At 38.8% G+C, this 13,805-nt stretch overlaps 1 protein-coding gene across 2 annotated transcripts in view; it reads left to right on the forward strand.

The window, feature by feature from the left end:
* The window catches only part of LOC307149006 (collagen alpha-6(VI) chain), a 40,351-nt gene that overhangs the window by 7,182 nt on the left and 19,364 nt on the right, over window positions 1-13,805 (forward strand). Inside the window, exons 1-11 of one of the 2 annotated variants that reach the window (XM_079855013.1) lie at window positions 1,751-1,799; window positions 2,532-2,625; window positions 2,718-3,326; window positions 5,747-6,316; window positions 6,737-7,306; window positions 7,475-8,092; window positions 8,198-8,764; window positions 8,990-9,541; window positions 10,534-11,109; window positions 11,867-12,466; window positions 13,362-13,705. In XM_079855013.1, the coding sequence (XP_079711139.1) occupies window positions 1,758-1,799; window positions 2,532-2,625; window positions 2,718-3,326; window positions 5,747-6,316; window positions 6,737-7,306; window positions 7,475-8,092; window positions 8,198-8,764; window positions 8,990-9,541; window positions 10,534-11,109; window positions 11,867-12,466; window positions 13,362-13,705 (5,142 nt within the window). In that variant the 5' untranslated portion in view covers window positions 1,751-1,757. Of the gene's footprint in view, window positions 1-1,750; window positions 1,800-2,531; window positions 2,626-2,717; window positions 3,327-5,746; window positions 6,317-6,736; window positions 7,307-7,474; window positions 8,093-8,197; window positions 8,765-8,989; window positions 9,542-10,533; window positions 11,110-11,866; window positions 12,467-13,361; window positions 13,706-13,805 lie in introns of those variants that run through there. The other variant, XM_079855014.1, reaches the window with a different exon arrangement.

Below are 13,805 nucleotides of genomic sequence, written 5' to 3' on the forward strand. Positions count from 1 at the left end.
TTTTTTTTCTCAAAAACTTCAGCGACTTATTGATTGGCGCAATTATGTGCCATAGTTAAACAAACAAATCCAGCATTTTGTAAACAAACTCGATCTACTTCGCAAAGGAAAACTCGACTCGCAAACAAACAGAAAGCAATGTGCTAGTACAAAGGCCAGTTTGAGTGAAAATGCAGTGGAGTAACGTGTTTTACAAATATAAATAAATGAGCCAAGATAATAGGCTACTTCACAAATAAATACAAACCACCCTACAAATTGCATAACATTTGAGCAAATACTAAATCTAATGCATACAAATGCATATCTGTCTGTTGTGATTGTGAGACACTTGGCTTTTTATGAGATCTCTCGGCTCGATTTTCTCACAAATGCAGTTGAGCAACTACCTCTTCTAAAACAGTAGATGGCGCTAAATTAGATTATTAATTTAGCGCTATAGTCTCCCGGACTCCCGGAGAGGCACTGATTTGAAACTTGTCTTTGCCTACAGCTGAGGAAAATGACCGGTGAACTGATGTGTTTCTGTCTTAATTTATCTATAATTAACCTTTTTGAGGTTTTCTTTTGCAAAATAATCTAGACAGATTAGCACTTAGCAATTCACTCTCTCTAGGATAGGGGAATCTATCAGCTGAAAGCTCTACCATCATATGTTGCTTTTTTAATTTTTGTAAAAACGTTACATTTACTGAACAAGTCTATTTCTTTTATTCTACATAAATTAATGAAAACATTTCATTTAATTAAAAGGAGGGTAATTTATGGAGAACGAAAGAAATAGATTCGTTCAGTGTAGGCATAATCACTAATTTAGCATGCGTCCGATGTAGAAAAAATGTAGAAAAAGCAACATATGATGGTAGAGCTTTCAGCTAGATTCCCCTATCCTAGAGAGAGTTAGGTGCTAATGTGGATTTCTGTCTAGATATGCAATAAACATTTATCAAAAGAAAACCTCAAAAAGTGAATTATAGATCAAATAAGACAGAAACACATCCGTTCACCAGTCATTTTCCTCAGCTGTAGGCAAAGGCAAGTTTCATATTAGTGCTTCTCCCGGGAGACTAGCGCTAAATGAATCCCCTAGTTTTAGAAGAGGAAGTTGCTCAACTGCATTTGAGAGAAAATCTGCCTGGACACATTTGTGAGAAAATCGAGCCAAGAGATCTCATGAAAAGCCAAGTGTCTTACATTCATAACAGACAGATATGCATTTGTATGCACTAGATTTAGGCTAGTATTTGTTCAAAGGTACCGTTATATGCAATTTGTAGGATGGTTTGTATTTATTTGTGAAGTATTATCTTGGCTAATTTATTTGTATTTGTAAAACACAATACATATTTGTTACTCCACTGCATTTTCACTCAAACTGACCTTTGTACTTGCACATTGCTTTCTGTTTGTTTGCGAGTCAAGTTTTCCTTTGCGAAGATCAAGTTTGTTTGCAAAATGCTGGATTTGTTTGTTTAATTATGGCACATAATTCGCTCCATAGTCGCGCGACACAATAAATCGATAATGAAATTAATCGATTTAATCGATTCGTTGTTGCAGCCCTAATTTAGTAAAAATGTTGATTAAATAACATTCAACATTACTGATAAAATAAATCATAAATTGTTTAGCATTTTGTAGTACTTTATAATTTATTTACATCTTTGTTTACTAATTTGCACATATAATGTAAGAGGCTGAAAGTGAGTGATGTTTCTGTGCTCCATCTGTCCTGTAATTTTGCCGCTCTGCTGGTGATGTCTGCCATTTCTACATCTGACGGGCTGGAACTTCATCAAGTAAATATTTTTCTTAACTGTAGGCAGATGTTCTAAGAATGTAAGAGTTATTCAGAGACAAAGGAAGTCCACAAACATTAGCTCTTAAGAGGAGAATCCCCTTAATGCTGGCCAAAATAATAAATTATACATGGATGGGTAATTATACATCATCCTTGATATGTTTGTCTGGGAGATATGCATACATTTGACATGTATTTGTATCTGGAAGATGTGTTAAATCAATTAATAGATATGGAGTTTTGGCCTTCTAGGCTTCGTTAGTTGTACACTCTTGTGCAGTCAGTGTAATTTCTGCAAATGCTGCTGCATCGGTGCGCATTTGATAAAGTTTGATCGGACTTGTTGCAGTTTTGCTGACCTTTGATGGCCATGGTTTACATGGTAAACATAAAGTGAACATCAAGTAAACATAAAGGGCGCCGTTTGGTACAAGGCCCTTGTGTGGTAAGGATATAAGTATAAGTGGTCGTAGTCCCAGTAACGCACACAAAACTGTAGATCTCATATCTCAACCTGACAGTCTTTACAAACATTCTGTGTGTTATTTTTCATTCAAAACAGGAAAGATCAGTGGGAGAGTGGAAAGATTTCTGTGTCCTTTGATTTATATAATGACATCCCTACTACCTTAATATATCTGTTCTTAAAGCTAACATCATATTATATTTACAATTCTGTTTGGTGATGCGAGTGTTGCAGAAACTTAACCTCATTGGATTCTTTTTCCAGGGAATGAGGAACTCAAGCATGGAGAAGGATTGGGGATTACTTGGATTCCTTGTTCTGTCATTATGTTTTCTCGTCAGCAATGGCCAACAACTTGGTAGGGGCAGAATTGACTAGATTATACGAGATGATTATGTTCAGTTTTGTCTGATTGTTGCTCAAATAAAAAGTCTGTTTTCTTTCTCTCAGTCTGTAAACGGGAGACAGTGGCTGACGTTGTATTCCTGGTGGATGGCTCTGCCAGTATTGGGCCGGACAACTTCCAACAAATCCGTGAATTCCTCTCCTCACTCGTAGATAACTTTGAAGTTGCTCCTGATAGGATCAGGATCGGTCTGGTTCAGTACAGTGACACACCACGTACTGAGTTTTTGCTTAACACTTACCAGAACAAAGAGGAAATTCTCAACTACATCCAAAATCTGAGTTATCAAACCGGTGGGACGTATACTGGCCAGGGATTGGAGTTCATGCTGAACCAACACTTTGTTGTAAAGGCCGGAAGTCGAGCACAGCAGAATGTTCCTCAGATTGCCATTGTTATCACAGATGGTGATTCTCAAGATGAGGTAGAGTCACAAGCTCAGAAGCTAAGGCTAAGCGGAATCGAAATATACGCCATAGGGATCAAAGATGCAAACGAGACGTTACTGAGACAGATTGCGAACGAGCCGTACGATCAGCATGTCTACAGCGTGTCAGACTTTGCAGCTCTGCAGGGAATCTCACAGAGGGTAATCCGGGAACTGTGCACCACTGTGGAGGAAACACAAAAAGAGGTCCTCCTGATGTCAAGAGGTAACATTACATTGAAAAACTTCCAATTCAAAACTCTTGAGTCACAGCTTTACTGGACATCTGTGTGAGAACTACTGAGAGATCAGCAGCCAGTAGCAACAAACCCCGTTAAGCTCTTTATTGTATTCAAAGTATTTTTTTCAAACTTTGAATGTTAGCTTGACAAAAGCCCCTTTCACACAGCGCGATGATACCGGCAAATTGCCAGAATGCCTTCTGTGTGAACGCAAACACGACCCGGGATTGATGCCGGCATCGATGCCGGGTTGGGGACCGACCTAGTAACATTACCGTGTTCAGTCCATATACTGTAAAAAAATATGGACAACGCCCCTTCGCTCTCGTCCATTGGTGAGAAGTGAAGCCGCCAGTGTCCCGATATGGCGCTGACATCTTGGGTCTTGAGTCTGCGCAGTAGTGAGCAGGAAGTAGAGCCGCAAAATCAAGGCCCCACCCTCACTCTCGGAGTGAAATAGGCCTAATTAATTATAGAAATTTAGATATTAAATTTAAAGATCCAATCTCCTCAGTCCTCAGTCGAAAAAAAAAGTCTGTTGGTGCTTCAGTGACTACTTCGCTCAGAGAACCTGTCAATCACAGCTGTCAATCATGACATCACACCACCATTTTTATAACCAACTAAAAACAAACTTATTTTAAAAACAAACACTTGAATTTACATCAGCGTGATTAAAAACTACAGTAAATGACAGAAACCACCTTCGGAAAAAAGACGTTTGAAGTGTAATTACATTGTTTAGTTGGTCTCAAGTCCCGTTGAATAACACGGGGAGGCGGGGCTTATGACCTATACTAGGACCAGTCACCAAGGGGCGATCGAGACGTTTTGGCTTCACTTTTAAGGGCTTGTGCGGCACGCTTGGTTCAGTCCCGGAACGCGCGCTGTGTGAACAAAAGCCGTAATAATGCAGTGTCGTAGTGATGACGCTGAAGCCGGGATCGTGCGCCAATCGCCAGCTAGTGAAACAGTACGTAATGCTTATGATCGAATCAGAGAAAAAAATGCACTTGCGTGATTTCGCAGCTCATAAGCAAACGCTGCTGAGACATTACAAGTCACATCGATGTCACATGTATGCACATAAATCACTGTCACACACACTCTCAGAGTAATATTAAGTTACTGCATAATACATTTTCAACTAGCAGAATAGTACAGAATCACGATACACAGTCTCACTTGTAGCCATGTCTTTTAACTATTATAATATTTCGAAGGGCAAAAACAGGAACTTTTAATTGGCTTGACATCATCCAGTGTCACTTTAGCGCGAGGCCCTGTGCAGTCGCAGACTTGGTACTGTCAATAGCATAACGTTATCAAGCGTTACCCAGAGCCGTTAACAGCCTGAGCTAACTCGATCACGTCGAGCTATTTGGGCGTGATTTCTCAGCCTCTTTGCCCATTTTCTGTTATCCGGGAGTGACGCAAGGCCAAGATGGCGACGGCCGGCTCCGCCCACTTTAGGCTTCAAAAATGCTCTTCAGAAACCTACGGGTGACGTCACGGACACTACGTCCATATTTTTTTACAGTCTACGATTGTAACACACACGTACAGACAGCGCTCACATCACGTGCATATCGCGCACACACATATGAACGTGCACAAGGCAAGCCGCGTTCAGTCTCAGCACGAGGTTCAGGCTTATTCATTAATGACATCATCAGCGACTAGTCCATGTCGACTCGACTGTCATCACGTAAATGACGACTATAAAAATCTGAAGTCGTTCAACCCCTAGTTTACTCCTGGTATTAAGATGCCTTTTTGTCGATCGGATCACAAGTGGACGACGCTAAATACAGGGGTCTAAAACGCTTTGATCTTGTCCACTTTCAACCACTTCCAGAGGTAGTCAAATGCATTTGACCGGATTGCTATCATAGTATAAACACTCATGTGGTCGAATGCATTTGAACAGCCTCAAAAGACGCCTACTCTCTGTCTACTGACCTCATGAGTAAGCATAGTAAGCTTGAAAGATGGGATTTAAGAGTTTGGTCTCAGGATGAAAAACGTACCAAACTCAATGTTCTATATTCTATATATATATATATATTCACCCTCCCCTCAAAGAAATCTGAGCAGAAGTTGTTGAAAGTGGACAAAAGAGACGGATTAAAACACCAGGTGTAAATGGGAAAGTGTCTCCCTTGTCTACTTGTGATCCGATCAACCAAAACACATCTTAATACCAGGTGCAAACAGGGCCTAAATGTTGTGGAATCTCAAGTTAAAGCAACAAGGCAACATCAAGACAGTAGCATGTTCTCAGCAAATACTGATTTCATCCTTAAAATGACATTTCTATCATTATCTTTGTACAAACACAAGAATTAAAAGCAGAATTCAGTGGTCAAAGTTCTAACTAAAACTCTTCCATTTGCTGCTCCAGGCTGCAACGATACTGCTCAGGCAGACATTGTGCTCCTTGTGGACTCTTCTGGTAGCATTGGAGACAATTTTAAAGAAGTGAGGAAGTTCCTCCATGCTTTTGTGGACAGATTTAACCTTAGACCTGACAAGGTGAGAGTGGGACTTGCCCAGTTTAGTGACAGAACATACCAAGAGTTCCTACTTGGAGACTATTTAGATAAGAGAGACCTGCACCAAAAGTTGGATGATCTCATCCACCATGGAGGACGCACCAACACCGGTCAGGCCTTGACTTTCATCCGTGAGAATTACTTCAACCTGGCCAGAAAGAATATCCCTGGTATTACCATAGTCATCACAGATGGGGAATCGAGTGATGCTGTAGATGAACCTGCCCAGAGACTACGAAATATGGGAGTTGCCATCTTTGTCATCAGGGTGGGAACAGGCAACATGAAAAAGCTGCGCACCATTGCTAATTACCCACATGAAGAGTTCATATTCAGTATTAACAATTATCAAGAACTGCAAGGTCTTCAAGAGAGTCTGCGCAGCAAAGTGTGCTTTACTGTGGGCGTCCAGTCAGGAGGTAACATTTGACCTCATATGCTTTCACATTTGTGTTTATACAGTGGGATTGTTGAATATAAAAATCCTTAAAATGAATACAAACAAAACCAAAACTTTCCATAAATGTACACTGTAAAAATATATATGTTCATGATTTGTTATCACAACATTTTTTCTTTAGTCAAATCAAATTAGATAATTTATGTGGTTCAGATAACATAATATTTTTAGTTTATGTTGATTAAACCAATCTCCTTCATTGTATCAACTCATAATGAACTTAAAATTGAGGCAACCAGGTTACTTACTTTTTTAAGTTGAACCAACAATCATTTTTTACATGCTTTGAGTCCCATCATACTGTTAATCTACTGTTGTCTGCACCCTAGTGTTTAAATTGTTTAGATATAAATAATTTATTTGTTTCCATTCTTTTCAGCTTTTTTGAAAAAATATGCTGATATCTTCATACTGGTTGATAGTTCAGCATCTAGACAAGAGCAGACAATAATAAGGAATTTGCTCTTTAGACTGGTCAACCAGCTCGACGTGGGAAAGAATACTAATCGTGTCGGCCTGGCTCAGTTTAGCGAAAATGTCAAAGAGGAATTCCTGCTTAATACTGACAAGACCAAGACTGAGATTGGGACAATGATGCGCAACCTTCAGCTAAGGCCTATAGGGAAGCGTAGAATTGGCCATGCAATTGAATATGCTCGCAGAAATTTCTTAAATAGCGCTGCTGGAAGCCGTGTATCTGAAGGATTTAAGCAGTTCCTGATAGTCATTGCAGCTGGAAAATCTGATGATAGTGTCATCCAAGCATCCCGTGAAATTAATAAAGATGCAGTGACGGTTCTTGCTGTTGGCTTAAACAATGCTGATCTGTATGACATGAAGGACATCTCTAGTCAACAGCACAGCTACAAGTTAGTAGCCAACATTCAACCAGTGCTGCAGAAACTTAAGTTTGCCATTGACAAATGGGAGGACGCTGCTGTCACAGATGGTGAGTGTGTCTATCATCTTCTATTCTTTCAATAAAATTCATAAAGTGTTATTAAACTTTTTCCCCCTTGGTTTTTTTTTTTTTAATTATGCCTGGATTTGAAAAACTATTATGTATTACATAATCCAAAAGACTTTGGTTTTGTAAAGTTCTTGTGTCTTTTGACAGAGTGCAAGTTTGACGTGGTGGCAGATATCGCTTTTATTGTTGATCAGTCCAGCAGTATCAGATCCAAAAACTTCCAACTTGTGCGCAACTTTCTCGAGAGCACCATCAGAGGTCTCGACGTGGGCAAGGGAAAAATACAGGTAGCTTTGATCCTCTATAGCGACGTCCCTCGAGCTGATGTGTACTTGAACACCTTCGATGATAAGGCTGGCATCCTGCGCTACATCAGTAGCATGGCATATGGTCGTGGTAAAACATACACCGGAGCTGCTCTGAAGTTTGCCAAAGAGCATGTGTTTACCACAGCAAGAGGTAGCAGAAACGATGATCATGTTCAGCAGGTTGCTGTTGTTATCACCGATGGAAAGTCCACAGATGACGCGGCCAGCGCTGCAGCAGATTTACGGCGATCAGGCGTCACTGTATTTGCGCTTGGTATCAAAGACGCAAAAGAGGATGACATGAGAGAGATTGCATCCTACCCACCCCAGAAGTTTGTGTTGAATGTGGAACGCTTTGATCAACTAAATTCCCTTGCGAAGATTTTAACCAAAACACTTTGCAATGAAATCACAGATGCCATCATACCTAAAACCTCATTTGGTGCAATATTAAAAGGTTTGCACAATATTTTTAATCTTTTTTTTTTTTTTTACTAGCACAATGTTCAACCTGTTTCACAATTCCAATTTCATAATGGAATACTCTTTCACTACTTTGTAGGTTGCAAGCAAACAATCAAAGCTGACATATACTTCCTTGTGGATGAATCAGGAAGTATATCCGATCCAGACTTTGAAGATATGAAGAAATTCATTAGTGAATGGCTTGATGTGTTTGAGATTGGGAGTGACAATGTGCGCATTGGAGTAGTGAAGTTTGCAAGCCGTGTAACCACAGTTTTCCAATTACACGAATATAGCACAAAAGATGATGTGAAAAAGGCAGTGAAGGATATCATTAGGGATGGAGGGGGCACCAGGACTGATCTGGGGTTAAGACAAATGATACCGCTATTCAAAGAAGCTGTAAAAACACGTGGCGAAAAGGTTCGTGAGCTGCTGATTGTAATCACAGATGGCGAATCAATAGGGACAGAAGAGCCGGTAGATGTTCCTGCTAACATACTGAGAACGGAACAGAATGTCACCATTTATGCTATTGGTGTGAAAAGTGCATCTGAGCCCGAGCTCATTGCGATATCTGGCAGTCCAAAAAGAACGTATTATGTCAAAAACTTTGATCTTCTCAAGGATATTAGGAAAGACATCCTTACAAAAATATGTGAAGGTAAGAAATTCAATTTATGGCATATGTATATATGGTATGTTTGCACTGTTACTTGATTTGCACAATATTATGTTTGCACGGTTATTTGATTTTCACAATTTTTTATTAAATTTGGTGATACAATAATAAACGTTGTGTGCCTTTAAATCACTGCCTGTGTCCGATTGTTGTTTCAAGATTATTTTCACAGAATGAGTGTTCACTTTATAAATTTCTTGTTTTTAGGTTGTGAAGGTCTTTTTGCAGATGTTGTCTTCCTGATTGATGGATCAGAAAGTGTTAGCACTGAATGCTTTGAAAACATCAAGGAAATAATGGAGTCTGTGATAGAAGAGTTTGCAATTGGACCAAACAAGGAGCGTGTTGCAGTTGTTCAGTATGGCACAAACACAGAAGAGGAGTTTTCCTTAGATACATTTGATAATAAATCTAGTTTATTACAGGGAATTAGAAACATCAAACAGAAGAATGGAAACACTTACACTGGAAATGCACTTACAGAAGTATTGCAATCTTTTGACGAGTCTAAAGGAGGGCGCTCCGGTGCCTTGAAGTTCTTGATAGTTCTTACAGATGGAAATAGTAGGGATGATGTAGAACAACCTGTGAAAGACCTGAGAAACAATTCCATCAACATTTATGCCATTGGTATGGAACATGCAGACAGATCTCAGATTCTTGCCATTGCTGGATCCCACGAAGGTGTGTTCTTTGAAGACGCATCTCCTAACCTGAAAGAATTAGGCAGTGAGGTTCTTCTCAAGATCTGTAACACAGGTATGTAAACAAAATCTGAGACTTTTGAAAGACATCACATTATGTTGGTAACCTCTTTTAGTTGATGTTAAGTTTTGTGTTTTTTAGTCCATGTCTGTTAGCTTTGAGGGCATGTACTGCTAGTGTACTCTTAAAAGTGAAAACATTTGCAACAAATAGTCTTTCTTCATTAAATTGGACCAAAACTACTGATGACTCCTCTTACCCTCCATTTCCAAAGTCCATCTGATTCTGACCGGCAATAGCATGTTGACATTTACGGCTCATGGCTGTTTTGCAGAAAGAGGACTGTTTAAAGGGTTAGTTCACCAAAAATGAATTCTTTCAGTAATTACTCACCATCATGTCGTTCCAAACCCATAACACTTTCTTCGGGAACACAAATAAAGATATTTTCGATGAAATCTGAGAGCTTTCTGTCCCTCCATTAACAGCTACGCAACTGACACTTTGAATCTTTAAAATGTTCATATAGAGATCGTTAAACTAATCCATATGACTTGAGCGGTTTAGTCCTAAATGTTCTGGAGAGACACGATCACTTTATATGATAACCAGATTGAATTTAAGCTTTTATTCACATAATACATTCATCAACCCACACATTAGTTGTGATAAACGGAAGTTCAAGCATGTTCTCTTGACGTGCAAGAATCAATGAGGTTCATTCTCGTGTTTCACAGCACGTTTGAGCTTCAGCAAGAGGTTTGTTCTCATGTGTGAAGCAGGTTTGGTTGAGCTTCTGTTTATGTTCGCTGATCAATGTTTATATGTGAATAAAAGCCTACAGTAAATTCAATCTTTTCATCATATAAAGCGATGGATTCATATGATGGATTCATATGGATTAGTTTTTTGTTTTTGGGTGAACTGTCCCTTTAATGTGTACATCTTCTAAAAGATTGTCAGCTTTTATGTGTATTATAGTAAAAACCAAAGCCAGAGTGACTTTTTCAAATGACTACTTACATTATGATCTTTTATCTTTCCAGAATGCAAGACATCCAAACTGATTGACATAATCTTCCTTTTGGATGCCTCTGGTAATCCCAATAAAGATGGTTTCAAGGAAATGATCCACTTAATGTTATATGTGGTAGGAAAATCTGAGGTTGGAAAACAACGGGTACAATTTGGCGCCATCACTTACTCTAACAGCCCTAAATCAGAGTTCACCCTGATAGAGTACAACAGTCAGGCTGATGTTCTGAGGGCTATCTCAAACCTTAAATCTTCAGGGGGAAGAAGAAACACGGCCCGGGCCCTTAACTACACACTCTCCTACTTTGACAAAACTCATGGTGGACGACGGCCAAGGAATGTACCCCAAGTGCTAATTCTGATTACAGATGGCAAGGTCAATGATTTAAGTGGACTGGACACTTGGTCTGAATCCCTGGCTAAGTCAGAAGTCAACTTGTTTGCTGTTGGTACTGAAGATGCAGATGAGGCCCAGCTAAGGATGATGGCAGGAGAGAAAGGCCGAGTGCACTATGCAGACACCTACCTGGGTCTGCATGGACTACAAAAAATAATCACCCGAGAGCTTTGCAATCTTACCAAACCAAGTAAATTTAATTTCTTATCACCTTTTATCAGTGCTTGGGAATAACTAGCTAAAATGGCAATGCAACAAACTTAGCTACATTTATCAGTTGCTCAGCTGTTTTTAAAATTCTGCAGATTTTCTAATAACAAGCTTCCCTGTTAAATTGATGTTCATTTCTTTTTCAACTGAAAAATCTGTTCATTTTTAATGCTGACATGCTATTTGAGTTCATTTGTTCAAAAAAAAATCTGAAAATGTATGGCACAAAGATTTTGAACAAATTAACTTAAAGCTCAATGTGTGAATGTTCTTCTGATTAAATTATTTCAAAGGAATATTACTGTATTTAAAAATGGGTTGACCACTTAAATAGCTTAAATGTATTCAGCCAGTTTTTGTCAGTAACTGAGTTTTAAATAGATTATTTTCTGCATATTCTGCAAGCATCTTTGTTGATCGGATGTCCATTTATACTTGGTCACATAAATCTTTCACTGCAAAATAGATATGACCTACTCTTCCCATGTTATGTGGCAATATAATTCAGTTTAAAGCTCTATCTATGTCCCATATGATGCTTAGTGTTTGTGTTTATTAGTTGTTGTCTCCTTCACAAGGAGTGAAGTGATCAAGTTTAAATAAACCCTAAATCATAAGTTGCTTGCAGCTTGCCAATCTAGTTTCAATGTTGCTTCCTCAACACTGCGAACTATGCTTTTGTTTTTGTCTCAATTAATGTTGTTTGTCCTAATGTTTTTTTTTGTTTCTCTTTCTAGTTTGTGAGAAGGAGCTATCAGACCTGGTTTTTTTAATTGATGGATCCGAGTCTATTGATGAAGAAAGCTGGGAGTCTATCAAACAAACCATGATTGGCATTGTGAAAGAACTGGATATTGCTCAAGACAAATGGCGAGTGGGTCTCGCCCAGTTCAGCCATAATTTCTCGGATCATTTTCACCTGAACACCTACACTAGTTTTGATGAAGTGAAGCAAGCTATAAACAACATTGTGCAAACAGATCAGGGCACTGATACTTGGGGCGCCCTGAAATTAATTAAACACTACTTCACAAAAGAGAATGGATCCAGAATAGATGAAGGAGTCACTCAGAATCTCCTGCTGATGACAGATGGATCACAAAAAGATCTGAATGAAGATAAAATAGAATTGGATACATTAGATTTTTTCAGAAACAAGAACATAATAATAACTGTTATTGTGTTTGGCGATAAAATAAAAAAAATAGCGGTGCGTGAAATAGCTGGGTCAGCTGACCGGGTCCTCATTGAGACTTTCGAAACCCTTAAACTGAAGACAACCACAAGTAAAGTGTTAGATAGTATCTGTAAAATCCCTGAAGATTCTCCCATATCTAGTAAGTAATTAGTTCTTATACTATAATTGATGATTATTATTATAAACTAAATACTTTACATCAGCACTTTTTCTAAACTTGATGAGCTGCCGCCTGTTTCCAATTATGACTGCCGTATGTGGGAGCTCAATAAGTTTTGAATTTAAAGCAATAGTTATAGGGTTAGTTCACCCAAAAATGAAATTTATGTCATTATGTACTCACCCTCAAGTCATTCCAAATCCGTAAGACATTCGTTCATCTTCGGAACACAAATGAATATATTTTTGAGGAAATCTGACAGTCTATGCAACTACCACTTTCAAACCCCAGAAAGGTAGTAGATACATAATTAAAGTGATCCTAGTTAAAGTGACTCTAGTGGTTTAACCTCAGTTTTATGAAGCAACGCAAGAGCAGGCATTGTTACATGAACTCATGTTGGACATTAGGCTAATAAAAAAAGACACTTGAGAGTGTCAGTTGCATAGCTGTCAATGGAGGGACGGGAAGCTCTTAGATTTCATCAAAAAGATCTTCATTTGTGTTCTGAAGATTAACAAAAGTCTTACGGGTTTGGAACGACATGAGGGTCAGTAATTAATGACAGAATTTTCATATTTGGGTGAACTAACCCATTCTTAATGGTCCGTCATTAATAGGTAACTACTGTATGGTAGTTGATAGTAGTAGCTGAAGTGTTAAGGTAGTACTACTCATTTTGTCCTGCATAGTTACCTATTATTGACGGGACATTTTTCTAGTGTTACCAAAAAGTCTTCTAACATGGTAAATGGTAATACTGTGTAGACTGTTCTATACATGTATTGTATGCATGGTATTAATGATAATGAGGTAAACTATTTTGACTATTCCCTTTTTTTGAAGATTGTGACCTATTGTTTTGTTTGAACAGGTTGCGATATTGACATTGCTTTTGGGTTTGATGTGTCCAAGCGATCAAGCACACAACCTCTGTTGAGGCCTCAGGTGGAAATGTTGGTTACTGCCGCCATCCACCGGATCTCCATGATGGGTGATCTGTGTTGTTTCAAAGTGGACAAAATTACAACTAGATTTGGCTATAGGCTAGTGTCTGGACGAGATGGCCGTGTTCTGGAGGAATTTGGCTTTGACAAGTACAACGAGGATGTGGTCAGGAAAGTGATGTTATTGAAACCTTCGGAGCCCCTTGACTTCAACAAGCTTCTGTTAGAATCCTTCAAAGGAATGTTTGTCTCCTCTGAAGCCAAGGCAAAGGTGGGAATGTGTCTGAGATATAAAGTTGACCATCAAAATGATTGTCAACTATATTACATTCTTTATATGAATGTTCCCTTAATTACACAACAGCACCTCT

Source organism: Squalius cephalus, assembly GCF_949319135.1.
Source record: "Squalius cephalus genome assembly, chromosome: 21".
Lineage (NCBI taxonomy): Eukaryota > Metazoa > Chordata > Actinopteri > Cypriniformes > Leuciscidae > Squalius > Squalius cephalus.